At 37.8% G+C, this 11,620-nt stretch overlaps 1 protein-coding gene across 1 annotated transcript; it reads left to right on the top strand.

The window, feature by feature from the left end:
- The first annotated feature begins 860 nt into the window (after positions 1-860).
- LOC149230159 (calcium-dependent protein kinase 1-like) lies at positions 861-10,994 on the top strand. Its single transcript, XM_089378873.1, is given in 8 exon segments — positions 861-1,377; positions 1,380-1,427; positions 6,629-6,772; positions 6,879-7,031; positions 7,262-7,377; positions 8,181-8,348; positions 8,544-8,768; positions 10,649-10,994. Coding segments are annotated over 8 exon segments (1,479 nt in total). The 5' UTR covers positions 861-875; the 3' UTR covers positions 10,772-10,994.
- Positions 10,995-11,620: the final 626 nt, after the last annotated feature.

Below are 11,620 nucleotides of genomic sequence, written 5' to 3'. Positions count from 1 at the left end.
AGGCGCGTTTGTGGACTCGATCACAGAATTATCCGCTCATCAGAATTATCCGCTCATCATTGAATATACATTTACTCTGATATAACTTGTTCGCTGCCATCTCAACGACTCGGTAAACTTACAGGTTTTTTTCGTTGACAAAGTCCCTTACCAAACTCCTTCCCCTGCCCTCACACCAGTGCCATTCATATCCATTTAAAGCCCATTCAACCTGCAATGCATTCTCCATTCAATAATTAATTTCCCAGAGAGTTCTCTGCACAAAATCGATTCTGAATTCTTCAAGGAGTCCGACATTTCCGCACTTCGATCACTGGTCTGTGATTTTGCCGTTCAGGGATGAGCATCGGCGCTCGGCTTTCGCATCAGGATCGGGAGATGATGAATCGGACGCATTTCTGAGCGAAAAATAAATTAAGAATCAAGAAAATCAAGAATCAAGAAAATCAGGATTGGGAGATGATGAATCGGACTGATTTCTGAGCGAATTATAAATCAAGAATCAAGAAAATCCCAGCAGGATGCGGCAGGAATCGTTCCTGGGCCGATCAGGGAACAGAGGAATGAACACAACCGCCTAGAAATGCAATGGGCAACACATGCGCGGGCGCTGCCCTGAGCAAGAACGGATTTCTACCCGCGCGTTTCTACAGATTCTGGCGATCAGATGGCGAAAATTCCAGCGAATTCGGTTCCGAGCGTCAGCAAGAACATGAACACCAGCATAACAATCCGGCAGCAGCGGACGGTGGAGATAGCGCCGCGGTCTGCAAACCGCCGGAGGCCGTGGTGATAATCCCAGAGGTGCCGAAGCCATCGATACCGACGGAGGAGGAGCCCGTGAAGCCTCCCCCGAACCGCAGCTTTCTTCCGTCATGAGACGAAGCAACAGCACCAGCGTGGCACCCGCTGGCGGGGGCTTTTCCGTTTTGCAGCGGAAAACGGAGCTCCTCAAGAATCTGTACTCGGTAGGTCGGCGGCTGGGCCAGGGCCAGTTCGGGACAACGTACCTGTGCGTCGAGAAATCCACGGGGAAACAGTACGCTTGCAAATCGATTGCCAAGCGGAAGCTGACGGCCGAGGAGGACGTGGAAGACGTCCGGCGAGAGATTCAGATAATGCACCACCTGGCCGGACACCCCAACGTGGTGACCATCAAGGGCGCCTACGAGGACATAACCTCTGTGCATCTCGTCATGGAGCTCTGCGCCGGTGGCGAGCTCTTCGACCGGATTGTCAAGAGGGGCCACTTCAGTGAGCGCAAGGCCGCCGATTTGACCAGGACGATCGTCGGCGTCGTGGAGGCCTGTCACTCACTGGGAGTCATGCACCGGGACTTGAAGCCAGAGAATTTCTTGTTCTTCAACAAAAGCGAGGATTCCCCCTCAAGAGCATAGATTTTGGGTTGTCCGTCTTCTTCAAACCAGGTTGGTTGATTTCCTAAACATCCATTTCATCAATACAACATCTCGTCCAATGTTCAAATTGCATTTAAAAACCATCTAAATCTAGGTCTGACATGCGCCTCTGGATGTTGAAGCTCAAAGGTGGAATTAGAAACATTCTCCAAAAGTAACGCAAAAATACTCTTCTCGGCAGAATCAGGGGATAATTTAAATTCTGCTTGATTCAATGTATTTTACGCTTTTCGAGGCATTTGGGTCAATTCAGAGACCTCACAAAACCTCTGTGTACACTCCTAAACTACGAGTCACCAAAATTTATGCCAGAATCGTTCTCCAGGAATAGGTCGGTTTTGAATAATATTTATTCTACGCCAGGCGCTAGGTTGCATATTTGAGGAGTTGCAGTCCAAAAACTTCTGCTTGGCTTTTTTTGTGAAGTCAATAAATACATCCTCAAACTTTTAAACCTCTGCGTGCATATTAAATTCCGGGCCTAGATGGGTTTCTGCAATTGTTCATAATCAACGAATTCAATTCAGCGTCTAGATTCACCGCATTATTTTACACATTTATCTGTTCCCCACCGAGGCTATCTAGTGCATCTCTCTTCTCTAATGACTAAATGATTTCAAAAATTGCTGATCTTGTTTCAATTAGGACAGCAGGATTTGCAATTTGTTTTTAGACATGGCAGAGATAACAACCACAAGCTAAAGAGATTTCTCAAGACATGACTCCAAAACGCAGAGTGGAGTATTCTATCACATCAACCAAGGATTTGAACACATTTACCCCAACCTAGGCTGTCTAATGACTAAATGAATACAAAATTGTATAGCTTGTTTGAATGAGAGCAGCAAGACTTGCAAATTATAGACATCATATAGATAACCACCATGAACTAAAGAGGTCCCTCAAGGCAGGACATCAAAACCACCAGCAGAGTCACGGAGGATGCTATCACATCAGCCGAAGTAATTGCACCCATTTACCCCACCTAGGTTTTATAGTGCATCTCTCTTCTCTAATGACTACATGATTACAAATAAGTATAAAAGAGCAGGTCTTGTTTGAATTACAGGAGCAAAACTTGCAATTCTTTTAGACATAACATAGATAACAATCACAAGCTAAAGAAGTCTCTCAAGGCATGACATCAAGATTCAAAACCACCAGGAGAATGAGGGATTGATGTTATCCCATCAACTCAATGAAATGCACCTATTTACCCCCACCTAGGTTGGTTGTATAGTGCATTTAGCTTCTCTAACAATTAAATGTACACAAAATTGCAGGGCTGGTTTGTATTAGAGTGGCAAGACTTGCCATTATAATAGTCATTGCATATATAGTAACCACAAACTAAAGAGGGTCCCTCAAGGCTTGACACACAAACCACAAGAAGAATCAGGAGAATGCTATCACATTAACCTAAGACTTGCACCAATTTGTCCCCACCTAAGTTGTATAGATAACAATTATTATAGATTTTGCATAGATAACAACTATTATAGTCTTGCAATTGTGGTCTCAACTCTCTCTTTGGCTTCTTGTTGTTATCTATGTGATGTCTGTAATAATTGTAAGTCTTAGTACTATTGTGGCATGTCCCATGATTTGGATTTTGTTCCACATTGATACTCTCCTTCTATTAGCTGCTATGCAATTAAGGACCAGAATCTTGCAATCCATAAGCTGATGGTGTCTACACATGTGACCTAAGGCAGGCTCAAAGATCCACGACTCATCCAAAGAGAGGTTTGTTCTTTTCATTTTCTGCTTTATGTCAGTATTTGGCAGTTTTGTGGTTCAAACTTCAGTTCACCAAATTTCAATCGATGAAAAGCTGTTGTAACTTTCTCATCAACTTTGCACCAAAAAATACCTCAAGCTCTTGCACTTTGCAATTCTATATTTTATTCACCAAATAGATGGACTGGGAGAAGGCATTTCTAAACATGATCATCGTTCTCCACATGCCTGCTGCCACTTCACACCCTTTGTTTTCTTCAACTGTCATGTCTTTCGGGGCTGGAATAATTTAATCCATAAGCTGATGGTCTTTCCACATAAAGATCCAGGAGCGGGCTTAAAGAGGGGTTTGTTCTGTTCATTCTCTGTTGGATCTTATTTTGAAGATCAGTGATCCAATCCATAGAATTCCATTGTTGAAGGGCTATTTTTATTTTAAGCCGGTGATTTCAGCACTCAAATGTAGCTCTATGCTTCTTAGGCATCTGCATTCTCATGTTGCTCACCAACTTGCACACATGCTTCACAAAATGCCCAGATGGAAGATCTTTTGTATTTTGTAATCATGCATTTAATTTTTCTGAAGGCAAGTTAGGAGGAGGCAGTTTCTAAGCGTGGTTTCAGTCAGAAACTGTGGTTTGCCAGGAAATCTGTTTTATTTGTTTATTTGTTATTTCTTTAATTTAAATTTTTGTTTTGGTTTTTTGCAAAATTTTATGTGGCAATACATAGAAAATAATACATTGAGTAACTATACATCAGTACGTCAATGCATGAACACGCAGGTTACCCCTTCCTACATAAGCGAGGAGAGACCGCTCTGGCACCGATTTTGAGTCTGTATCCTTTTTGAAGAACCCTATACCTGCTGTAAACTGTATTGCCTCTGGTCTGATATGAACTCCGAATTTTCGCATGTGGAGTGGAATGACTTTTCTATTAAAAGCATCCCTGCATCGCCTTTTGACAAGAAGGAAATGCCAGTAAATCTTATGTCCTAATGCCTTTAACTGTCCACATATCAGCCATTCATTTTCAAAAATGACCCCGAAGGCTTTGCAAGGAAATTGCGTAAGAGAATAGATATAGGAATCAAAAGAAATTGTAATTTCAAAGACTAGGTAAACCAGTTAATCTGAGGGACGTTGATATCTCAGTCATTTTTTCCCTGAAGACCTTCAAGGCATTGAGGTCTAGACTACATACTACACATGCAGATACAGTTTATTTTTTTAATAGCTTATGTTACATAAGTCTATGTTTGTCTACTTGATTTCTACATAGGAATTTAAGTTATGACACTACTGGTGCCCTTTTTCCCGGAACTACATCTAAGCTATGAATTGTGACCCTAAAACATTGCCGAGGCTTAAACTTTTTTGTCCCTGAACTCACAAATATAAAATATGGGTATTTAGATGCCAAAGATGCTAGTGCTTTTACTGATTTCCTTTTTTAGTTCTCACATCTACTTCAAGTGACTCATGAGATTGAAGCCCTTGGAATAATTTAAGTGAATTTGAAATGCTTTTAACAATAGGATCTTTGGGGAAGCTGCTTTCTTTCCAAGAGTTATTGTAGGCAGCCAGGACCTATGTAATGCATGGAAATGGTTTCTTCCAGTGGATTGAGTTCACATTGACATCTGCATTGTTATACCTAAAATGTTAATGGGATTTTAAGCGGTTGAAGTTGGAGGAATGACCCATTAAGTAAACTTTCAGTATGGTTGTAAAGACAATTTTGAAGTTTCTTGTAAGTAGACATGGATAGTGACAGGAAAACTGATCATTGAGGTTTTTTTTTTATATTAGATACAAATCCCACTTTTCTTTTTAGTGAATTGAGACACCCCCACCCCCAAAGTTTCGAAACTTTTTCAAGCTGTTAGTAATTTGAGGTGGATTCAATAAACATAGTATCCTGTTATTATCTTTTGGTTCATGGGAAGAAATGCTCTGTGTAGCATTGAATTGCTATCATGCCATGGCTTCTAAATTTTATGTATGTGTAGTATACCTGATGAAGGGATAATAGTATTGATAGATTACTAATAACAATGATGATAACATTATTAATTATAGGTCAGTTATAATGATGAGTTATAGTGTAAAACTACATCCTTAGGGAAAACTACAACAGGTCTTACGTTGTAAGAAGTCACCAAGTTTGGAGTTATTTGCTTTTTTTTTCCCATTTGGAGTAATCAAAATATTAATTTATCTGTTCATTAAATTAACATTTTGCAATTCAATCAGGTCTTACATGTCTTGATTAATGTTAGAGGGAAATGAAAAAACCTTTATTCAATCTCATATTTGCTTTTCCTGCAATAGAGTCAAGACCAACCCACCCCTTTGAAGATCATTTTCTTCACTTGTCCTTCCAATGAAGCCTTACATACATTTTCCTCTCCCCATTGGTAAAAATTATTATGTGTATTTTGTTCGACACAGTGCATGGCTCTAAATTTTGCAATTCAATCAGGTCTTACATGTCTTGATTAATGTTAGAGGGAAATGAAAAAACCTTTATTCAATCTCATATTTGCTTTTCCTGCAATAGAGTCAAGACCAACCCACCCCTTTGAAGATAATTTTCTTCACTTGTCCTTCCAATGAAGCCTTACATACATTTTCCCTCTCCCATTGGTAAAAATTATTATGTGTATTTTGTTCGACATAGTGCATGGCTCTATCTTTCAACAATGCAATTCTGTTTTCTAATCTATTATTAAGCCTATTCCTCAAAATGAACATTCATCGAGTATATGATTTTGTCTGCATTTCAGACACTGATTATTCCCATTATAGGCTGTTACTCGAAATGGAATAGTGAATCTCTTTGGAAAGCTACTTAAACCTACTAGATTATAGAGAAAGAAAAGAGTTTCAGACTGTAGGACACTCTCCATCATATTGTTGGTTATATCATGTCCCTTTCAAATAAGTAACTTATTCTGTTTTATATGAATTTAAAACAAAATTTGCAGTATTACTGAGATATTGATCTACCATTTGGAACATCCTGCTTAGACAACTAGAAAGTAAGATGCTTTCAGAATAAAGTAATGGTGTTTATGGGATGGCAGTCATGAATATGTAACCATCTTAGGAATTATAAACCATTTAATTGCTCTTCCAAATCTGAGATTGAAATGAATCACGAAAGTTAAAACATAGCTGGTTGAGGAAGCTTTCGATACAATAAATTACAGTAAATGTAGCAAATTGAAAAGCCAGATTTTCAATTTTCATTTTATTCATATTATGATTTATCTCGGTGTGCATATGATTACTAACATTTTACCTTACATCAATATTGCACTAACAGGCATGGGGAAATTAAACTCCCTAAACTCTTAGAAGGAAATTATGTATTTATTTTGCTCTAAGAGCACCGCATCATTTTTTTTATCATAACTTTACAGAGCCATACACTTCATTGAGCCATGCGTTTCTTTTTGGCAGGAGAGACATTTAGTGATGTAGTTGGTAGCCCTTATTATGTAGCTCCTGAGGTTCTGCGCAAACATTATGGTCCTGAAGCTGATGTGTGGAGTGCTGGAGTCATTCTCTACATTCTACTGAGTGGAGTTCCTCCATTTTGGGCAGGTAAGGTGGTTGACTTATAATATTCCTTCAAGCACAATGGATGAAACTTTGGAGCTCAAGGAGCCATACTCATCCCTATTGTATAAATGTTCTTCCATGCCTTCAGAAACCGAACAAGGGATCTTTGAGCAGGTCCTCCAGGGTCAACTTGATTTCTCATCAGAACCATGGCCTGCGATTTCAGAAAGTGCCAAGGACTTAATTAGAAAGATGCTTGTTAGAAATCCTAAGAAGAGATTGAAAGCACACCAAGTCCTATGTAAGTACATTTTGTTTAGAACAAGATAAGTGTTCACAGCAGCAGAAGCTGTAGTGAGTCAGAGTGACAAATCATAGCATTTTAAGTGATCAAAACTTGAAAGATGAAGTTTTTGTAAAAGTTCATTGCTTGAACAGAGGATGCTTTACTGATATGGTTGAAGCTTGTCTAGGTTGCATTGAATCTCTTGTTCTAATATAGAATTATTTCCCAACTACTTTATGATCCAGGCCACCCTTGGATTCAAAAGGATGGTGTTGCTCCAGACAGACCTCTTGATTCTGCAGTGTTATCTCGATTGAAGCAATTTTCTGCAATGAACAAGATTAAAAAGATGGCTTTGCGGGTAAGATTCTATCATGGTTGCCGATTTATTTTAATTACTTGCAGGAGTTACATTTAGGCTCTCCTGTGCTAGGTGTAAAATAACTGCTGGGAAATAAATTTAAGGCTGTTTTGCACCTACTGTTATGAAGGATAAATAATGTTTTCTTAAATTAAAGTATAATGTGTGATGAAAAAGCTTGGTAAAGTATCTTTGCAGGTACTTTAAACAATGGTGGAAATAGGAAAGATGTAAACATCTTCAACCATATTTACCCTTAGCAGAGTTCTTTATGTGTTACTGTGAGAAATTATAGAGAAGTATAACTTTGTTTATATCAGAATTTATATATCTGCTAAGTGGCCTTTATTCAGCTTTTCACTTTGTCGCCCTGTTATGGCCTGAACACAATTGTCTTGCATTCTACAGTAAGGTTTAGAAATCTATTTAACACTGTACCTAGTTGTGATCAAATTCAGCTGAAATATTGGATTCCTTGGTTTGAGGTCGAAGATGTCAAGTGGTACATTGATTCAATCTTAATACAACTTTTATTGCCCGGAACGGTTTTTGAATTTAAACAATAAATATATATTTGCATATGCTGCTTTGTCCAGATAATGATGTGAGTCTCGTGTTGTTTCTTGACCATTGCATGTCTGTACAGTGAAAGTCCGTGTTCAGTAGCTTCATGCATTTCTGCACAATATATCTAGTATGATAATTTTGAGTACATGACAATAAGAATTCGAGAAGCATCCGAGCTTCCACAATTTTAGTGTTTGATAAGAGTGATATCTGATGAAAATTGTTGCCTATTTCAGGTTATAGCTGAAAGCATGTCGGAAGAGGAGATTGCTGGTCTAAAGGAGATGTTCAATATGATAGATACAGATAACAGTGGCTCAATCACCTTCGAAGAACTCAAGGAGGGTCTAAAAAGAGTTGGTTGTGATCTCATGGAGTCGGAGATTCACCAACTCATGGAGGCGGTAAGTGTCAATAGCTGTGGATTGCAACGAATCTCATATTTAAATACACAAAATTCCGTCTTCTCTATTTTGTTCCCTTTTGAGAAGCCTATGGCTTGGATATTGTCACCACTTGTTCTTGACACAAATCTATTTCCTTGGATACTGTTAGGTTTCAATAATGTTTTCTTATCAGTATCATAATGAATTTGGCAGGCTGATGTAGACAATAATGGTACTATAGACTATCGAGAATTTGTTGCAGCTACTTTGCATCTAAACAAGGTTGAACGTGAGGACCATTTATTTGCTGCCTTTGCCTACTTCGATAAAGATTCAAGTGGATATATTACTCTTGATGAACTACAACAAGCATGCCATGAATTTGGTATTGAGGACTTTCAGCTTGAAGAAATGATCCGAGAAGTGGACCAAGATAATGTAAGATTGTTTCTTGCAAAGCACCCAAACCTGTATGTTGTTGTCTTAGCATATATTCTATTTAAATTAAATGCATCATGTACATTTCTCCCACGTTGGTGTGCAAGAACATCTTTCCTTGAATTTGTGTCTGTGGATTCCAAATTTTGTCTTAGAATCCTCTATTCCTTCAGACTGCAATTTTCACTGTTTCTAAAGGTCATATTGAGCATAGGAAGACTGAAAAAATGTTTGAGGATGCAAGTAATTGGAGTTTCAAATGAAAAAGTTGCTCTGCTTTTTTTTGGAAGGAGTAATAATGTGTATGTGAGTGTTTTCATCAAAATCCCCAACATTTGATAAAGAAAGAATGTGCCAAACACCTTGTTCTTCCTATTGGAATTCTGCATGAGATGCAGTATGCCATTTGTGTGTAATGGATGAAAACCTTCATGTATTGTTCAGAAAACTTTAGTGGTTCTGATGATAATGTATTTTTTCCCAGAAACAGATGAGAAAAGTTCTGATAAATCTGTCTTCGGGCCGCTTCACGCTGGCTGTTAGAGGCTAGAAGAGATTAAGGAAAGTGATATTGCAAAACAATGTATGACATAAATAACATAGCTTGAGAAATGAAATTATATCAATGTCCACAAATGACCAAATTAGGTCAATGGGATTCAAATGAACAGCAAGTAATGACATAAATACAATGAGTGCCCAAAGCATCCTGTCCAATGAATACAAACTAAAAGCAAACAAACTAAAAACTACAAATATGCACTAGTCAGTTCAACTTCAATCTGCACAAGTTTTTTGTTAATAGAAACATTAACAGGGTATGTATAAAGCCCTCAACACTTAATGAACACGGCCTTTAGGATGTAGACCTTACTAAAGCATATAGAATCTGCTAAAAATAACCAACTAATGAAGCTATTCAACTTCTAAATTTTTAGGGTGGTATATATGAAAACCTGTGTTTTTTTGACATCATCTATTAGCAATCTCGTTCCTCACACGTCGCTGAAATGTTGTCATTTCATAGAATTTAGAAACATGCCGCTTCATTCTCATAGAATTTAGAAACATGCTACTTTATTCTTATTTTTTATGTCCTATTTCTTTTTAGCCTTGCATCTTCCTATTTAAAGTCTCCAGTACTAGGCTGGGAACATTCTTAAAATTGCTGGAAATGACTCCCACTTGATTTGCATCCCAGTTAAGTGGCACCAGGCACATTTTCATGGCATTCTGAGAACAATCTTTACTTGAGCATGAAATTGTTGCAGAAGCTGCTATTCTTTCTGATGGATAGTCTAGCTTTTGACATTCAAGCAACACTATGAACAAGAAACTTGTTTCATTATTGGCTAGATATAGGTATTGCTTTCTTGGATGTTCTTCAGTATTCCTGGTGCAACCTTTCAGTTTCTTCTTCTTGGAAGAACTATCTTTATATTCCATATAAGATATATACATGTTTTGGTTCTTGGGGGATTCATAGACAACAAGGCTCAAATCCATTACAAGGATATACTCCTTATGAGCTCAAACATGTCTCATGTGAGAACTGAACCTGGGTGGGAGGATAACAACATTTCTTCCAACAACCTGGGTTACATCCACTTTCTTTCAGCTTCATTTACATGATTTGAAATTTATGATTATGGTGAGAAAAACATGTTAGGTTAGAATTGGATTCTATTTTTAGGAAATTTCCTAAAATTTAGTGGCTTTTACCTTCCAATTCAGAATATAGTACACCATGTGAATGTCCGACTATCATGACTTCATTTTTTCCGTCTTTGGTTTCTTAACTTCGTCTAGCAATCAATATTAGACAGTTTTACAGGAGTTTTTTTTTATATTAGTTGACATGCTCTTTTTATGAATTGCAGGATGGGACTATTGATTTCAATGAATTTGTAGCAATGATGCGGAAAGGGAATAACATTTTTGGGAGAATAACCACGCGAAAAAGTACAAGTGCTGAATTACTAGATTCACTGAGATATGGTTAAATTTCACCAAGGAGCCCTTTGTTGTCATTTTGACACATATTTGTACCCAGCTCCATGTAATTAGTTATCATGCAAAATTTTCCACAATAGTTATTTCTCTGTATTTCACACAAGTGATAGGAAGTGATGTTTCCCTTTGTTGAATGTAAAGTTTTATTGTTATGTTGAACATGTCAGTTCAATTTTCCCTTGATACAATAAAGAGATGCTGAATATTCATGAATTGACTGCATTCGACTTACAACATTCCCTTGTGGCTGCAGTGTTCTGCCTTTCATTGTACTTTGGGCTTGAAGGATTTATTTATAAACCAGTGGATCGATAAATTGTAGATCTTATTATTATTTTTCTGTATCTGTTAGAAACTCTCAAAGAATTGCTCCTATGTATATAAAAGAGGTAACTAGTTGTACGGTTAAATTTGGGAGATCAAATCATTCCATGCTTATACATAGGGCACCAATAGGAGCAATTGATTATGTATGAAATAAGATTCCGTTGGCTTGGAGAAAGAAAATTACGGTAAAATAAAATGATGACATGGATGGCTCATGCAAATATGTTGTCTACTGTGGAAGGAAGAGTATTGCATGAATAAAAATGTTACAGCATTAATTACAAAATCAATGGCTCTGATGGATGTAGACCCCTAATAGTTTAGCAAACAACCTAAATGGCAGGAATATATGTTTGGAGCAGGTTTTAGATTAAAATGCTATCGTAAACCTACAACCGTTTCCTGTGGGTAGGATTGCCTTGAGGGTGCAATTTGTAACAGTCCAAAGCAAATACCATACAACAAAATCAAGTTGCAAGTATAGAATGCAGCTGTAGTGCTGATGTCAAAAG

The sequence above is a fragment of the Pinus tabuliformis genome, chromosome J (genome assembly GCF_031772625.1).
Source record: "Pinus tabuliformis cultivar Carrire ecotype Pingquan chromosome J, CPIR1, whole genome shotgun sequence".
Lineage (NCBI taxonomy): Eukaryota > Viridiplantae > Streptophyta > Pinopsida > Pinales > Pinaceae > Pinus > Pinus tabuliformis.
This window is presented reverse-complemented; position numbering and strand designations above follow the sequence as displayed.